At 35.1% G+C, this 19,996-nt stretch overlaps 2 protein-coding genes across 3 annotated transcripts; both read right to left on the bottom strand.

Annotated features, from left to right (window-relative positions):
* Positions 1-695: 695 nt before the first annotated feature.
* Positions 696-1,022, bottom strand: LOC141679827 (uncharacterized). Its single transcript, XM_074486212.1, has one exon. It carries the CDS (start codon positions 1,020-1,022, stop codon positions 696-698), a length of 327 nt encoding a protein of 108 aa, XP_074342313.1.
* Positions 1,023-12,613: 11,591 nt separating this feature from the next.
* Positions 12,614-16,000, bottom strand: LOC141678024 (protein HEAT-STRESS-ASSOCIATED 32). 2 transcript variants are annotated; one of them, XM_074484208.1, is made up of 5 exons: positions 15,756-16,000; positions 14,555-14,746; positions 14,233-14,443; positions 13,061-13,305; positions 12,614-12,986 (listed from the first exon to the last, which is right to left on the bottom strand). In XM_074484208.1, exons 1-5 carry the CDS (start codon positions 15,876-15,878, stop codon positions 12,876-12,878), a joined length of 882 nt encoding a protein of 293 aa, XP_074340309.1. In that variant the 5' UTR covers positions 15,879-16,000; the 3' UTR covers positions 12,614-12,875. The 2 variants fall into 2 exon arrangements, with proteins under 2 accessions (XP_074340309.1, XP_074340311.1); XM_074484210.1 differs by having other exon boundaries at positions 13,082-13,305; positions 15,756-15,995.
* Between the last annotated feature and the right edge of the window lie 3,996 nt (positions 16,001-19,996).

Below are 19,996 nucleotides of genomic sequence, written 5' to 3'. Positions count from 1 at the left end.
ATGAGAGCACGAAATATGATGTGTTGCCCATTTTCCGCAGGTGCAGCTTCGCTCTCTTAGCTTAACAACCTGCGTATTGCTTCCTTTACTCCACCTTTGTGCATGTACTGATGTGTACGTACACTGAACATCGCTTGCATACGACTATAAGTTGTTACCATGTGTGCGGTAACCTTGGTTTCAATCTTAGAAAGCATAGCTGATGAACGTGAACACAATTCTTCCCCCTTTTGCATGTTATCCTTAATTATATTTCGATGTGTGTCCAAAATTCTTACAGTCTTGTAGAATAGATACTCCATCATTATAGTAACTGGGAGGAAACGAACCCGTCGTATGTTTCCATTGAATCCTTCCATGATGTTTGTGGTAGTTTGACCGAAACGATAACCATATGTGTCATAACACAATGTTCATTTTTCGGCCGGTATTCTGCGAAGATATTCCAACACCGGAGGGGATATCTCACCAATACTCTTCATACATGCTTCATGTTTCCAAATTTGCGTGGTACTTCCAGCTTTCCACATAAACTTTCATAATTCACCGCCTGGGTACCTCGAACTGAAGTTGCTTCTGACGTGAAATAAGCAAAACATATGAATGCCCAATGGCTCAACGAATCCATTATTGCGATCTTTCATTGCAGAGATAATGCTTGCTGTACGGTCTGAAATTATGCATACGCCAACTCTTTATTGGCACACATGTCTCCGCAAAAGTTTCAAAAACCAAGACCAATTTTCATGCGTCTCCTCATCTACCAAGGCATAACACAAATAATAAGGGTGGTTGTTTGAATCGACACCCATAGCAACAAGTATTTTCCCTCTATATTTTCCCTTTAAGAAGGTTCCGTCAATTGAAATGACTGGTCGTGCATATTTCCACCCATTCATCATTGCTTTGAGAAACCAAAATATACGCTTGCAAACAGACGTACCCCGTTCTTCAGAATGAGGAACAACATCAATCTCAACAGCAGTTCCCGGATTAGCCGTTAAGATTGCTGCGAAGAACATTGGAAGACTTGCATATGTTGTAGCCCAGCTTCCATATACTTCTTCAATTGCTATTTGCTTCCCTCTCCATGCTTTGTTGTATTTGGTGGTTGTATTCGTTGATGACAAGTGGCAAGATTATTTTGATTGGTATTTCGGGAGTCTCTATCACCTGTGGCATTCAATCATTAAGTACATGTAAAAATAATCCCGCAAAGAATACAAATAACATATTTAACATTTTACAACTAAGATTTGTAATTATGCGAGAAATTCATTTACAAGTGATTTGACAAGCTTCGAAATCAGTCTTGCACATAATTTTATATGATCCTGCAACGGTTGATTGACCATGCAAACATGTTAATCTTTGATAACAGTTATCTCAAAACATCCATGTGTCTTTTTTCGAGGCCATTAGCCTCCAATTACAACCCGTCTCCGTCCACTTTACAGCTAACTTAAACTTATTACTTTTCGTCACAACATAGTTCCTATCAGTCGCTATATGAACCTTCCTTATTGCATTTATGAGGTTGTCTTTATCTGGAAATAAATATTTACGATATAGGTCCACATGGTCTTCATCCCAATCGAGATACATCTCATTACGATTATCCACCGTAGGAGCTGTGTATTCCTCGGTGACAAACCATGGCGCCCTAACAACATGATGATGAGGGACAACTACCCTAGTAACTTGTTCCCCCTATTAGAATTTCCTTCCTCATCCTCACTCTCAGAATCTTCATCTTCATTGTATGACTCAAAAAGGTCATCACTAGATTCATCATCGTCCTCTGGCTCCCAACCTTGAAAATCAAGTTCAGAAAGGGCTAATTGTTTGCCCGAACTTATTTGAGCTGCATTCCTCTCTAGAGAGATATTCATGTCATCATTACCCCCTCTACCTTGTTCACTAGAACCACCTTCATACCCTACATAATTTAGAGTAATCTCCCTTCTATAGCCAGCTTGTTGGTTGAAACCGCCCTCATATCCTCCACCTTCTTGGATAAACTCCCTTTCGTATCCACCTTGTTGACTAGACCCCCCTCACCCCTTGTATAGGTTTGTTGAGTAAACTCCTCTTCATACGCACGCTGGTGACTACTCCCCCCTTGGTAGCCTTGAAATACTTGATTTGACCACCCATTGGAAGGAAAAGCAGGGTATTGAGATCCCCAATTTTCTGCTTCCAGATGTGGCTGCGAAGGTTGTGACCCCCAATTTTGTTGAAATGAGTAGGGCTTATCATCATGTATGTGCTCAGCTTCAATGAACAATGAAACATCGCCACATCCATTAAGCATATTCTCAGGAATTCTTAACATCACTGTGACATCACCATCACAATTGATATCGCCAAGATAGAAACCTTCAACAAGGTTGAATTTGCCTAAGCGAGGATACTTGAAATGCATCTTTAAATTCCAATGACGAGGACTGATTTATATTAGATCGTACACAACATTTTTAAACTCATCATATGTGGTTCTTGGTGTAATATACTGCATTTTTTGGGATTGATTGAATAATAGATATTGCCATTATCTCGAACAATTTCTCCACCCCAAAAGAAATTTACATGCACGAAACCATCCATTTCCCTGAAATGAATAACAGTAAGAAAGTGTGTTGACTGTTGCTTTGTAGTTAAGATAGTGGTTGTAGTTATGATGAGAAAATGCAATGGAGGGTGAGGGTGCTTTAATAAGAAAATAAAGTGACAGGATAAGAAGGAAATCTGATGAAAAGTCTGCAGAAAATCTAATAAGTTGTCTGCAGAAAATCTCACCATAATGAAGATAAGATAAGAGAAATCTCCACGCAGAAGATAAGATAATATGTGATGTTGAGAAATATTTAGAGTTTCAAAATATGCTTTAAAATTTATATTTTCAACAAAAAGATAAGATAATGTGTAGCATAATAATTCCCGATACTATAAATTTTGATTGGAATTTATAGTATCTTTTATGATGATTAAAATTTTATAATTTAAGATATTAAAAATAATAATTAAAAGATTTTAAAAAATTTTAATAGGGAAAATAACTTCACACTACTTCAAGTGGCAGTGAGGGGTGTAGTGTAAGGAGTTATTGTAGCTGATGCCACTGGAAGTGGCGTGAGATGATTACACGAAAAGACATTTTATTATAAAAAAATTACACTTTCTTAAAAAAATGTATGCTTTCTTTTATTATTAATATGACATCCCCGTGCACTTAGGTAAATAACTATAGTACAAAAAATTACTTAGTTTCATACTATAGTACCAAGAATTGCTTAGTAAAATGTAATCTTGTTTCAGGTGGATGCTCCCAGTGGAAGCTGTACATGTGCAGAGACATTCATATCGTGGAGTTCGTTACGAGCTTGATCACATGGTTGAGTCTTCCTTCACATGGATTCCCCACGGTGACTCTGCACCGCAGGCCCATGACATCCCAGCCGACGAGCTGCAGCTGATGAGCTCACGCTCTCCCTTGATATACATGCGTATTGTGGAGTGGTGTTATACTGATCGCGTCACTCGGCAGTTTGGTTTTTTGCAGCAGATCCCTACTGCCTCCCCACACATTGGTCATCATATTTTCCATGGCAGTAGCAGTGGGTGGTACTTGAGTATGGAGAATGTTGTTGAGCGTTGGGAGCACCGCCATGAGGGCATTATTGCAGCACCGACATACATGCCTAGCAGGAGACCCATGTTCGTTGATGTATATCGCACATGGTATGACAGAGTTACTCGCCGATACATGATAAATCCCATTCTCTGGGCCTCTGAAGAAGGTTTTTTGGGGTCGCAAGGGCTTCTTCCTATAGCTATAAGTCTCGACTTTTTACTTTCACAATTGTATAGGTTTAATTGTATAGGTCTTTTCTCTTCAATTCATGCCCTTCTTACAATATTTTATTTGCTGTCAAACAGGATGAGGGTTTGTCCAATGTTTACCATGAGATACAGCGTTCTGAGGTGGCAGCTGATGATCCTATTGTTGATAGTGCACTACAGGGCATGGAGGTCACACTGGATGACACAAATTTCAATGTCCTACAGGAGAGACGCCCCCATCCACCTCCCATGGTGCCTACTGGACGTAGAAGACCTCGTACTAGAGGTGAGAGTACTAGTCTAGCTTTTCCTCACCCTAGGCCAGCTCTCTTGGATAGATATGTACCGTGGGGTCGGGCCACAGCTAGGGGCGGATCAGCAGGACATGGTTTTACTGGATCTCCTTGGGAGCACACTATGTAGGGGCATGGGCATGGTTCTACTAGATCTACTAGATCTACTTCGCAGCATACCTATCAGGGGTTTGGACAGACTTCTCATGGGAAAGGATTTACTGGATCTCCTATGGAGCATACTTCTCAGGGCCATGGCTCTATTGGTTCTCATATAGAGCATACATATCAGGGATTTGGACAGACTACTCAGGATTTTCATGGTACTCATCCCTCCACTTTTCAGCATTCTCAGACAGATGAGGCATTCTAGGGTGGGACATATGGCAGTGGTTCTTCCTTTCAGACGCCAGATAGGGGTTTTCAGCCGTTCATGTCGCATGATACCTCCGGGAGTAGATATGCCTCGCCTATCATTTGCGAGGATGATGATGATGATGACAAAGAGCCTCATGATGTGCAGGTTAGGCAGCAGCCCCCCAGAGCGGTGAAGGGCCAGGGTAGGATCTGTCACACCGGTGGCAGGTACTATCGATGATTGTCTTCTCAATAGTTAAAACAATTGCACCTCTTTCATAGACTTTCTACATGTACTTTATTATATTTGGAACTATTTATTTTATTTATGCGACTTCTACTTGAATTTTATGAAATGAAGAGTACCCTGGCTTGTTCTAATTATGCCTCAAAATTCTAACATAGCAATTTCAGATTACATATTATATAAAATAGGAACATGAAAAACAATTACAGGATGACCAGCCAATTACATTAATTTTTAAAAATCAATGAGGTTAACAACATATTGATCAGACTCATCATCCTCACCCTTGATCTGTTTTTCATTCTCATCTTCCCCCAACTATAGATATTGCTCATGAGCTTCAACGTACCTTGCTATTAAGCTATCTTCTTGTTCGATAAGGTTAATTTCCATTTTAACATATTTTTTGTAAACTTCATCCACCTGACGGATACGTTCCTCCTCGGTGAGGGACTTATCTTTATAAGCCATTTCAATCTTCTTTTTATCAGCTTTTATTGCGGCCAAGATTTTATGATTCACCTTTCCATTTGATTTCTTCCCGGTTTCGGAATCTTTCCTTTTCTTGCCACGTTCCGGATTCAGCAAAACTTAGTTGACGTATACCTCTCTTAACATTTGTAGGTGTTGTTTGCCTTTTGGCCTTATCCATTTTATGTTTAATATGATGTATACACTTTGTACATATGGTTTCAACTTAGAAAGTAATAGCTATTTATAGGGAAAAATGACCCATAATATTAACATGTTATCATTTTCACGTTGATTTGATTATACTACTTTCACTATTTATAGGTCATCGTGCAATTATACATTAAAATAAAAGGTTGAGTAGTCAAATCAGTTTGAACGAAGTTTACACGGAAGGTAATACATAATCAGACCAAGACAACATAACAATATTTAGAATTGACTAAAAACTTTAAAATACTGCATCACAATATTACGATAATCACATCACTTGCGAATAATAAAACTAAATACAAACTTAACAACCTAAAACACTAAAGTCATTGTTTTAGGAAACTTTCTTAACTTATGATTGTATTTCTCTTACTCATCGTCGGACAATGAACAATCAGAAACATAATTAGGACCTATAGCAAAATGATGATACATCATTGCAGTATGTAGGTCGCCATCTTTAGCATACTCCTTACTTCTTGTTTGTAGGTCTTTACGATTTAAGCGCATCCTCATTCGATTTTCTTCCTCTCTAGCACGGAATAATGCTATTTCCAACTTTTGAGGGGTGTATCGCTGCATGTATATGGCGCGTTGCTTTGGTATTCTTACTCCTTCCTCAACACATTGCCCTATACAACTTTGGAGACATCCAACACGCCATTCCCACTCCCTCTGCATCGTGCTTACCGAACTTCTTGCGTAACGTTCATTCGGATCCATTGAGTACCTAAAGTCGTCATCACAAAACCATTTACTACCAATTTCTCAGTTAATATCACCAGGTGTATAACTCATTATTCTTCAATTACTATATTGTGCCAATGATGACAACACACTGTATTAATAACATAAAAAAACTTAATAATTACTCGACTTGACAGTATTTTAAATATCTAAAGAACCATGACTTTCCCACTCATACATTATGGACTTGCACGTTATTTCTTCTACATGATTTTATTACATGCTTCTCAATAATGATATATATGTTGAACATGACAAAAATATGACTTGTCCAATCATACAGTAATCTATATCATTTATTGCATAACTTTACTTCATGTCAACTATATTTTCCACCATATTTTGGCAGGTTATCCACTTTATCTTATCAACAAAATTTACACATGCTTCTCAAAAATGTTACTTTTACAATTATTCACCTAACAAAGTTTCCTATAAAAAATATTAAGCCATATGCAAAACGGCTCATAACATTACTACAATGTCATATAACATAAATCGCAACTGCTTGCTCATAGAAAGAGATGATGATTATGTTAGTCTTAGGGTTAGTGATGCGAAGGAGTACTTTGCCGGTGTACGTCGCAAATGGGCTTATCGACGCGAAGAATCCGACCGGCTGAGAGATGACTTGATTGCTATGGGTGTAAGGGTTCCGGTTCGTCAATCCCTTACAATGTATTCTGAAGCCGGGGAAAGTCCTACTTGGTCACAATTTAGGAGAAAAGTGATTAATGTCGTAGCACGTATTAGGAAGGAAAATAATCGAATGTTGTTGCATAGGAGTCGTCACTATATGTTTCAACTGGCACAAGATTCACTCCGCGCTATTGGAAGAGATCTTACAGAAGCGGAGCAACACAACCTATTACAAAATCAGAACTACCTTTCCGACGATTATATGTCTGATGATTCGCTTTGAATTATGTGTTCTCCTATTTCGTACCATACTATATTTCTGTATTTATTTATTTATTAATGCAAACTTAACTTCAAACAAATATGCCATCGCATAACATCAGAGCAACTTACTATTTTACTTACAAATGTTGTTAACATATTTATATCCTACTTTGATACAAGCCAAAAAAATGAATTTCGGAATTTTTTGGAGTTAAAAAACACACTGTTACATAATAATATGAAAATAGAACACGTTACATTGTCCATAGACTACGACAACATGATACAAATATAGAAACTAGTACGATGCAACAATACAAATATTTGTTAACCAGCAATATAGCAAGCAGGTCATTCATCTGTATCATTGGAGTCATCATCATCATCATTGGTGTTCCTGGTATGGGAGTCGATGAACGCCTTCAATCTCTGCAATTCCCTCATTGCCTTCACATTTTCGCGCTGCAACTCACGAATTCTTGCACGATGGGCTACAACATTCATGTTAATTTCTTCCCTGAGCATTTCAATAAGACTTGCTGTACGGGGTTCAAACGGCTCCTTGATCCAACGTTCGTAAATACAAACACCGTCAGGACATTTGATAAAAGGCCTGCCTGTGTCAATACCCTTCCAGTAATGCACTCGAACAGCTACTTTCCCACAAAAACAAAGGTCCATATTTGGGACCGAAGACATAATTACTTTTGACGTGTGTGACTTCATGAGGTTGTAACTCTCTATTTATAAGTGATTTGCTAAAATATACATAAACTAGAAAAAATGTCAGAGGTGTGTTCACGGGAAATAAAAAGCTACAAATCACGGATAATATTAATTCAGACACACGATAGACTATTCACGCTTACAATTCCCTGATAAAAGTAACCACTCAAATCTTATCAGCAACAACAAGCAATTTCAAATCACATGTTCACCCTTTATTCACGTGCTAAAGTGACTACACAATCACAGTTATTTTTTCAAACTTCAATACACACACTGAGTAGTCATTTCAAATTAATTGAAGAAAGAAGCATGTGACCTTTTGCTGACTATTCATGACAACATAAAGCAAATTGCTTCTACAATTTTGAAATAGTTACTCCAAAGTGACGTGCCAAAACAAATAAGCGATAAGTATGACAACAGATTTAGGCACAATGTGACCTTTGCTGACTATTCGAATTTGCATGTGACTTAGAATATACTATACTGATAATAGTAACCACTACAAAATTACTTATAAAAGTAACCACCGAAATCTTATTCGCGTGTTGAAGTGAGTATACAATTACAGTGACATTTTTTACTGAATGACCCACAAATCTAAGAGGATAAGCAATGAATCCAAAGGGATTCCGAATTGGATGTGACTTATCATATACTTTAACTAATAAAAATAACCACTACAAAATCACTGATAAAAGTAACCATTGAAATCTTGTTCAATCTTCATTCACATGCTAAAGTGACTATACAATTACAATAATTTTGTGCAAACTTCAATAAAGACAGTGAGTAGTTAATTCAAATTAATACAATCAGATTGCATGTGACTTCTGCTTTAACATGTTGACAATTGAATCAAAGGGATAATATGTCAATCAAAAGTGATGACCACAAAATCTGCTGGGATAAGATGTGAATCCAAAAGGATAAGGTTGCCTTAAATTTTTTCCTATAAATACCAATTGTCATCTCCAATATAAATTTATAATCTCATACATATTTATCTTAACCATTATTGTTATGGAGAGGCAAGAAATGTGTTTTTATGGCGTGGAACCCGAGTTATCTAATATGTGGACCGGTGAATATGCCGGTAGGCGTTGGGAGCGGTGTGCTAGCCGGAAGTGTGCTTACTTTATTTGGCTCGATGAGCCGTTGACAGGCCGTGCTTTGGAAGCTGTTCACCAACTTTACAAGGAGATGGATAGAAAACACTATGACATGAAGATGGAATTGTAGGCATATTATCAAGAGAAGTTGGTTGCGATTCGTGCTCAGGTGGTTGAGAAGGTGCAGGAAGTGGAAACCACCATCAACGACGCTCGAATTTAATAAATTGGAACCTGGGATTGTCCCCACTTATTTTCAATCTAGTTGTATTTTCAAGTACTGGTGCTTTGAAGTTGTTGTAGTTTCAACCTTGAAGTTGTATTCGAGATAACAAAAAATTCCTATATTATAATCGCAATAAATATTTCGTATCTGCTACTTTCTATTCATTTTATAACAGAAAACAAAAGTGGAGCATAGTAATCTATACTACGTCATTCTATAAAATTGTAATTTCAAATTTACTATGCCCATTCTATGAAAAATATATTTTGCCAATTTACTTAATTATTTCAAACTTTTTCCTTACTTTCTTACCATTTTTGGGTGGCTACAAATCATTTATCTAATTTTTTTTCTTAAATTGAATTTATTAGTCAAAGTAGTCTATAAATCTTACTATATAAAGTTACAAAATTTAAAATTTGGAGTAAATAACTATATTTTCAAAAAATTTAAAAATCACTCTTCGTTGTACTAGTTCACATTTATTTCCAAGGTACCATTTTCGGGTGTCAACAAATATATTTTCATTAATTTTTTTCCTTCATTTTTTCCATCAACCGGATATATTGTGCTTTTACTACAATATAAGGCAAAAAAAATTAAAATTATATGAATATATTATGTTTGCAAATCCTCTCAAAAACCTTGTTAAACATGAATATATGCTCTGTTCGATTGGAAAATAGGGGAAGAGCAAAGTAAAAAAATAAATTAAATACACACTACGCCACTTGAAGTGGCGCAGCAAGAACCCCACGCGTAGTGGGCTAGTTTTGCAAAGTTCTGTTCAGATAGGCTAGTTTTGCAATTACTCTGTTCAAGTGACCCAGAAATGCAACGGAGCCATAAAAATATATGCATAGAGGCATTCCTCATTGATCTTGGTGCATCGCAAAGTATTGTTACGTCTCCCCAATAGTTTTAGCATCACCGACTACAAATGTTCAAAAAATTAGAAAAAATTCGAATACCAAAATCTGATCCGATCTGATTCGAAAAAAAGTTTGAAAAGCGTGATCCGGTAAAAAGTCCGGTTTAATTCTGCCCGAGGATCTTAAACGGGCCTACATTTTTCTAAAAAATCCGACCCGACCCGAAACTCGAAAATTCGGATTTGAAAAAACCTGGATAAAAGTTTGGGTATTTCAAAAATCCCGGATAGAAATCAAATTTTCAAAATTTGTTGTAAGTTATAATGCAGCAAATCTACTCGTACTTCAATTTGAAATAGCATAGTGCCACATTACATGTAAATTCAGGACAATCACATGGAAGACAATAATGACATGGAAGACAATAATATTTTGGCTTACTATCTGCCGCTGGTCAAAATTTTGTCAATTTATTATCTTGTCAATTTGCTTACCATATTTGTCATAAATATTATTTTGTCGATTTTTAAACTACTCCTACGCAAATGTAAAATATAAAAAAAAATTAATACACAATTAAAAAAATGGATAAAATTCGGTTCGGCCGAATCTGGCTCGATCCGCGGACCTAAAACTGGCCTCATATTTTTGTAGAATCCCTGCTCGACCCCGCCCGGCCCGACCCGATTTTATAAAAAATCTGCTCCAATTCCTTTTTAAAAATACCGGGCCTTTTAAAGCCCGAATAAAATCAGACCCAAATAACTTTTTTGTGCATCTCTATCACCGACTATACTTCTGAATATAAAGAGAAAAGCAAACGAATAGAGTTGCAAATGAACAGAGTAAACAACATTTGGGATCAGCTCGTTTAAGTGAGCTCGGCTCGACTCATTTTCTTAAACGAGCCGATCGCGAACATTAAAACAAGCTCGGATAATTAAATGAGCCAAGCGGAGTTTTTTGTATGTTAGGCTCAGACTCGGCTCGAACTAAGAAACTCGACTCGGATCGGATAATATTAATATATATTACAAATAATAAATATTATTAATCACTTGTATAAAGATTTAATTTTTTTTATTAAAATTTAAATCTTATTTTAAAGTAAAAATGATTAATTTAATTAAAATGTAATACATATTTTAATAATAAAAATAATAATTAATTTAATTGATTTGATACATATCACTAGAGTTTGATTACTTTAACAAATAATTTCTAATTAAACTTAACCCTGATTTTCAACTCACGCTTTTATTAAAGAAGTGTATGATAAAATCAATCAAAATTAAGATTTCAAATAAATTAAAATAGTGAGTTGTTAAAATTAATTATAACATTATAATATTTTTAAGAAAAAATATAAAATTATTTTTAATAATCATATTTCGTGACCACTTAAAGGGGCTTACTTCCTTTATTTTATTTTATATGTCTTTTCTAATCTAAATAAATTTAACTGAAATATAAAAATTACTAGTTCTTTTGACAATCGACATCAACAATTTAAAAATAATACACTATTTCTAAAGTTATGAATAAAATTAATTTAAAATAAAATTAATTTTTATGTTAAAACTCGACTTGTGAAATAAATTGATAAAATTATATGGGTTAAGAAAAAAGTGTAGAGTGGGAGTTTGCATATATAATTGTAAGATAAAACTAGTATTTGATCTCCATATAATTTATAAGATTATAAATTATACTTTAAACTTGGTTGATTAAAAAATTTATGTAAACTATTAGTGGTCAACTTGACTCGGCTCGAATTTGACTCGACTCGGTTGTTTGTGTGCAAACTCGTATTCGTATTCGGCTTGGCTCATTTTGTTTATAAACGAACCAATAGTGAACATTTTTTTTGCTCAGTTTTTAAACTTAACTCGGCTCGTTTTAAAAAAATTCATTTTAAAAATATATATATACTTGACTCAGTTGAGACATAACCCGGCTCGGCTCGATTCTATTCGTAATAGAATCAATCAACGATAATATCCTCCATAATTGGTTGATAGTTTTGAAATGCTCCTAACAGGGATTACAAATGGTACTAGGCAACCCATACCTTTATTTGCTCACATACTTAACATTTTTTGCAAGTTTGAAATATCTGTGTGAACTTCACGAGCTTATGAGCCAAACCTTATTATGCTCAAATTTAGCTTATATAAAAATCAGATATTAAATTGTTTTTCGATTCCCCTTGTTGACAAACAAAAACTAACCTCGGCCAATTAGTGTTTATCGGCTCGCAAGGTGCTAATATGACATGCACCAACCCTTTTCTTATATCTTGCAAATTTTTTCACATTCACCGGCAAGTTTACAACTATGAGCGAACACACAGTAAACATCAGTAGAAATATTATCATGGGAAAAAGTCTAGAATATGTGTTCTAACATTATCACTGAGATTAGTATATGACCATATTGTTTTGTACTTTACACTCCAATATACAAGGCTGAAATAAGACACTACAACTGCAAGAAAAAAAATTGGTCACCAGTGACCCCTGTCGGTTAGAAGTTAATGCCAAACAAACCCCCTAAGCCCGTCATTCAAAACCTGGTTGGTTTTGACCCATCGGATGGAAATAAAAGCAAAATCAACTCTTAACCAACCAACATTTTTGATCGATTTTATGATTTCGATTTCTTAATAATCAATAATCAAGTAATCGAGGAGATGGCGAATAAGTTTTTCTAGCACAAACACATGCAAACATACCTATAGTAGCTTTGTAAACTACATACCGATCATTGCAACATTACAAGCATCATCATGAGTCACATCTTTTAACTAACAGTTGCAACATTAATTAAACCACATACTTTATTTCTTCAAAGATTGCCTGCTTAAAACAGAAAACTAGAATCACCAAGAATAGATGTTTGCCTTTTACCCAGGTTTTTTCCTCGAAGGCACTCCAAGTTCAGCACCTGCTGCTGCTCCACAAAAAGGTTGATCTGAAAAAAATATATATATTCAGATAGTTATTTTTGTCAAAAATATATACAACAGGTGCTGAAGAGAAACTGACCAAGGAAATCAACAAAATTACCCTAGGCCCGTATTGATTTATGAACCACTCAGAAGTTTTTGAATTTGATGCTTCAAACATAGTTTTCTCTAGTCCAAGACGACCGATAACCTTCGCAACTATGTCACTCCGTAGAGTATCCGCATACTTGCAGACATCATCAGAATCGATCATAATCATGTCTGCTCCAGCCTCCAAGCATCTCTCCGCCCGCTTGATCAACAGATCCATATCCTCAATCATTTCTGGAACCCCATTAAACAAGCAATCCTCAGACAATGACAAAATATACGTCCATCACTTTATAATTCATTATTATATCATCTTATTTAAGATATTCAATAATTTGCTACGCAAATGTGTTTTTTTGTCGCTAATAACCTATTCAGATGAAGCAGGAAATTTGGTTACGAATGTAGGATGATTCCGATGTAAGTGAGATTTATTCACAAGTAACAAGGTACTCGATGATGATAGTAATGATTTACTGCCACTAATAGCAGGGGCTGGAAAAATCACACAAAGAAAATCTCAAGCTTCTCAAGAGAAGAAAAAAGCCTAAGGTTTCAGTTTTTTTTGTTATTATTTTGATCCAGAAGCTAAAACTATAATGCTTTGATTATCAAAAAGTACCAGAATGTCTGTTACACTTACTTGTTATAGCAATACTGTAATAGAGATATACCCTTATAATTCATATAAATCATCAGGAAGTTTTAACCTCTAGCCTTTTGCTGAGTTGAGAATTTTATACTCATTGTATTATTCCTCTTAAAGGACTAAGTGTCTATGCATGTCTATATCAAATCAGTTCAAAATTCATCTTTCAGTCCGGGTAGCATTAATTTGAATGGACACCGCTGATGCGAATAAGTTTCTGCTTCTTCAATACTTATACTGAAGCTATTTTTTATATATATCTTAAAGAATCTCTTAATTAAGCTAAGACCAGCTCATGTATAAATTACGCCCCACCCAGTTCCATGATTAAAAAACATAAGAGTTCCGATTTGGGTGCCTATATTGAAACCTTTAGGTTGTGAAAAAACCTAAAGAATATCATGAACGGAAAATTCGATATGTTATTCGACAATCATGTAGAAGGATTTCCGTTTGAACATAAAAAACTGCTGGTAAAGAGAAATGAATATATGATGAAAGAGTTGCCATACCAGATGTCTGAGGTGTGGGAACCACATATGCCCCGTATGCTCTATTACCACTTTTAGGAATATCAGATTTCTCAAACTTCACAGAAAATTGGGGCTTCGCCTTCAAACCAGCATTTTTAATCATCCTTACAAATCTTAAGAGAGTTTCTTCTGGAAATCCTAGTGATCCCATATTGAACTCAACTGTATCAAATCCCAATCGCTTACACTCCTGGGAAAACAACATTGAAAAGAAAAAGAAACAGATATATAACTCTCTTGCAAGTTTTAAAAATAATAGATATAGAGATCGCTGTATCTTATCATTTCAGTAATGGCACACCTCTATGTATTCTTTGAAACCAGATGGACCTTTACGAAGCAAGTGTTCAGCCCAGTCACCAGAGCTAACATATACATTGTGTTTGTGAGCCATGTCAGTCACATCCTTAATGAAGCTTTTTGGCATCATACTGTTACAGCCTCCAGTAAATTTCAGTCCATCAACAAATTGTCCCATGGATTCAAAAGTGTCCTGGATATCATGGAACTTAATGTCAGATGAACGATTAAAGCATCTCTCTTATACACCACTTTGTAAAAAAAGTAAAAACTCCATAAAATTAAACCCGTAGGAACCCTTTTAATAGCTCATATAAAAGAAGTATATTGGAGACATATACAGGAAATTTTCTACAGCATACATTTGCATATCATAGTTTGAAAATGCTAAAATAAATCTTCTTTATCTACAAACTTCACGGAACTGCAAAACGGGAAAAACCTCACATTTTACATGCAAAGAGACCACATCCTAACCACAATACAGACTTCTTCAGCTACGTGGTGTGTTTTAGTCAGAAACAAGTCTAATTGTGTTACCCATGGTGACTGAAAAGCAAAAGCATTCACAGGGATATGCCTGAATGTTCCATTTTCTAGGTTTGTTACTCTGTTGTTCTGAACAAGCTAAAGGCTATCCCTCTACTTATAAGAGCAGAAGACACATGTTCTAATCAACGCACTAATCCTAAGGAGGAATACTGAAATTCAGTTTAAGTATAGAAAACTTGGCACTAAAGAAGATAGCAATATTTTTATTTTCGCAGCCCCCAATTGTAAGCAACACAATACACCAGGACTGGGATACCTTGGTTTCCACTCGAATGATAAATTGTAAAATTGCACAAAACAAACTTTCCATTTTATCACATTAACTATCCTACAAGGTAGATCTAATATAGTTTTTCCAGGCCGTAAAGAATCATTTGTACTTGTAATTAATCATTTTATAAGCGCGATTCACAAAACCGTACAAGCCTTTTCTGAACATGTACTCAATTTAGACGTGCACACATTCACCCACGAATTGAATCCGATGTATATGGACTAAGTGTCAACAAAACATGTACCAGATGCAGATAACTGAAATGCTGCTTTACAATACAAAAATGTATTAAAATATGTCGTCCACATTAACAAGAAGAAGAACAAATGAATAAAAGATATAGTTGTGCTTGTGTATAAGATTGTAAGCATCATACTTGAAGCAGATTGTGAGTGAAGAGGGTGTAACTCGGAGCTCTCATTTCAGTGACACCAAATCTTCTGGGCTTCTCTGGCCTATCTTCTTCTTCTCCTTCTTCATGAAAGCTGCTTTTCCACATGTATATTTTTCTTGATCAATCTTTTTCTTTAACTTCGCATCTAAGATAAAAAACTTTAAAGGGGTTTATCTAATAGATGCAAATCTGACGATGATGCAATTTTTCATTATTATTTTTTGAGAAGAAGCGTTGAGCTGCTTCTAGAACATACGGGTTACTACTACTAGTATATCTGTCACGGGTCTTTTCTGCCTATTACCTGACACGTGTACATTACTCTGCTTTTCTAAATTTTTCTGTTTATTACCGTATAATATGACGTATACGTTTGCTTTGGAGAAAATCGGCAAAACACAAAATTTAATCAAAATTTAATGTTAATTATTAATTAATTACTTCAAAGCTATCCATAATTCTTAGGGATTTTTCAAAAATACCAGTTTTTAAAAAAATTATTTCAAAAATACTATTATTTTTAAATTTATTTTCAAAAGTACATATTTTTAAGTTTTATTTTAAATAATATGATGTACAACCTCTATTACTATTATACAACTTTTTCTTCTTTTTTTTCAAAGTTGATTTTAACGTTGGAGAGGTTGCAAATTTTAAACGCAACAATGACAATCTTGAAATTAATCTTTTCAAAATTGCTAATAAGTTACCTAACAGGTTGTAGAGGTTACAAATCGTATTTTTTTAAATAAAACTTAAAAATTATATTTTTTAAAATTACTTTAAAAATGTTAGTATTCTAATAATTACGTTAAAAAATATAGTATTTTGGATAATATTCCTAAATTTTATGTATTTGAGCAGGTAAAAATAATATATCCTCGAATAATTTAATAACCATTCCAATAAAAATCTACATTATTACAATATCGTTAAAATGGAAACTCCTCTTAAAGTCAAAACTTAAAACTAATTAAACCCAATGATCTAATATAATCTAAAACTAGTCTGAATGCACTCTTTAGACGGAATCACATTCTGTTTTTAATTTATTTTTTACCGCCAAACGGTGAGTATTTTTAAAATCTGATTTTTGTGAATTTTTTCATCTCCCAAACGATTTCATATGTCATGTATTACAAAGCCATTTAGATTTTTTTAGAGTTAATTTCATCTTGCACCCCGTAGGTTTCAGGTAAGTGCAAAATTAGTACAGAACTTTAAATTTATACAATCTGCACCCGTAAACTATGTGACACCTGACATTAAACACCCTGTCATCCAATTTGGGGATTTTGACGTTATTTTTGACCGTGAATTAACGGTCAAATAAGTGTGTGTATTGTATACTGAATTAAAACAACATGAACCCAAATCATTTTTCTATCTAATTAAAATCCAGAATTTTACCTAATTAACTGTCAGCATAAACCCTAAATCTAAACAGCAGTGTGGGGCATACTAAGACCCCTGAAAGACGGAGCTCCTGATGATGATGGAATGCCCCCTTACGGTCATACAAACAGCAAATATGGTAACGATTCTTACTCGATTCTCTGCTTTCTTTGCTTTCTGTGTTAATTTATGATCGTATATATACTTTGAGAGGTGTTTATAAGCATGCATGTTAGTAATTAAGTAGAACATATGTTTTATGCTCTTTATAATATGATATATCGGTGGTCCCTGAATGTTAGATTAAAAATTATATTTTTTAGGGTTTCAAAGTAGAAATTATATTTAATGTCATCTTCCCTAATTGGTATATTTGTATATTATTTTGTTTCGTAGTGGATTCCGAATTCTTCAGTGTTCAACTATTTTATGGTGGAGATTTTGATGAAAGACTAGAAAAATATGATGGTGGAAGTGTTTTATACTTTGACTATATTCCTAGGGACGAAGCTTCATTTTCTGGGTTAGAGGAATTATTCCGTATCTTAGGTTTAGAGAATTTTTGAATATGATTTCTATATCCGGGACTACCACTGCATCATACCAATATAACACTAGTTGAGAGTGATGAGGATGTTGAGGACTTTACTGAGTTTGTTGATATGTATAGTGAAATATTCACAATGTACACAACAAATAGTAGCGGAGTTTATGGCTTGTGTGATTATGATTTCTTGTTTACGCAATTAGCATTGGATGAGAGAGAACAGAGGGTTGAGGATATGAGACAGAAATATGAGAAAGAAAATGTATTACCAAGTCAGGGAGTTGATCATAATAGTGGAGATGAACCAGTTCCTTTTCATGCCGACACCTCGGACCTTGATACAACTGAGAGTGACGCACCTGTTGCTAGAAGAAGGAGAAGAGTGCCCCCTCCTAACCCTCCAACTGAGAGTAAATGCATTGGAAAAGTACTTCCCAGCAGCAGAGAAAAGGTTTTGTGTGATGCACTTATACAATAACCTCTCTAATGTGTACAATGGGGTTGGGATTAGAGGAGCACTTTGGGCAGCTGCCAAGTCAACCAGTGAATACTTTTTTAATAAGCACATGGAAAATCTGAAAAAGGTATTTCCTCACACTTGCATTTAAAAGTTCTCAGCATATAATTGTTGCACTTGCATTGATTTTATTTTACTCTATTATTAACAGTTGCACTTAAAAACATACACATGGTTAGCTCAGAAACCTAGCTCCCAATGGAGTAGATCTGCTTTTAGAGATATTCGCAAGTGTGATACTTTTGTCAATAACAATTGCGAGATCTTCAACAATGCAATCAATCCATTCAGGGAAATGGGTATTCTAACAATGTTCAAGTCTATTCACCTGTCTTGTATGCAAAGGATTCAAAGAAGAAAGACCAAGTTTGAGAGGAGGAACACCATTTTTTGTACACAGGCTTCAAAAAAACTGGACAAGTAAGTGATGTTTACTCTTCTCTTTAAAATGTACTATGACAGTTGCAATTAGATCAAAGTTTTTTTAAAAAAATATTGTTATGTCCTGTAGAGCTATGAAAGTTGCAACTAGAGCAACACCAGTGTGGAATGGGGGAGATAAATATCATGTGACCATGAGTGCAAGAGGACATGAAATAGTAGTAGACCTGAAGAAGCATGTTTGTGTTTGTCGTAAATGGCAGTTGACAGGCATTCCATGCTTTCATGCATGTGCCTGCATTTTATTTAAAAAAGATAACCCATGTGATTACATTCATGAGTGTTACAAAAGATCCACATATCTTAATGTATACAACCATGTCTTGGAGCCAATTAATGGAGAGGAATATTGGGATAAGGTGGATGAAAGTGTGGACCTCCCTTTACCTCCATTGGTCAGAATTGCACCTGGAAGGCCAAAAAAGAACAGAAAGAAGAATAAGGATATGGTTGTTGAGGCAAGGCATAATAACCCTACAATGCTCAAAAGAAAACAAACTTCTCTCAGATGTGGAAACTGTCAACAATTTGGTCATAACTCTAGGACATGCAAAAAATAGGTAATCTTTAACTTAAATCTTGTATGTTGCATTATAATTGTATGTTGCGTTATTATTTTATGTTGTATTATTATTGTACTAGAAATTGGACCCTGAGAGAGAGGTTGGAGAAGGCTATGAGGCTGAAGGAGTAGAGCTTGTTAAGAAGATTGCCAGCTGTTTTTACTGCAAAGAAGAAGGTCACAATACCAGGACCTGGAAATCAAAGGTTTGTACAATCACTACTAACTATTACATTTACCTCATTGACAAATGTATTAAAAACTGACATTGTTATTTCAGAAAGTCGATTTGGCAATTAAAAAAAGGGATGCGCGCTTGAAAAAACAACAAGAAGATGAGATCATGAAAGCAGCCCTTGAAGAATCTCTGAAGAAGTCAGAAGAAGAGTTAAAAGAAAAGAAAAAGGATAAAGAAGAAGAGAAAATCTCGGATAGTAAGAAGAAAAGCCCGGATAGTAAGAAGAATAGCCCGGAGAGTAAGAAGAAAAGCTCGGAGAGTAAGAAGAAAAGCCCGGAGACTTAGAAGACCATTTCACATGGTGGTATTATGAAGCCATTTAAACATCCTTCTAAGTTGGGAGCAATGAATGTTCAGTGTGAAGCTATTGAGGGGCTTGAAGTATCAGTCACTGCCTTAAAAAAATTGGAAGTTGCTGCTGCGAGAAGAAGAAAACTACTTGAGAAGAAGTAGTTGATTAAGACTCTTATTTCACTGCATTTTAAGTTCATTTGGACCATATTTTGTTTGGACCATTTTTTGT

The sequence above is a fragment of the Apium graveolens genome, chromosome 8 (genome assembly GCF_009905375.1).
Source record: "Apium graveolens cultivar Ventura chromosome 8, ASM990537v1, whole genome shotgun sequence".
NCBI lineage: Eukaryota > Viridiplantae > Streptophyta > Magnoliopsida > Apiales > Apiaceae > Apium > Apium graveolens.
Note: the sequence above shows the minus strand (reverse complement) of the source record. Positions and strands in the feature narration are given on the sequence as shown.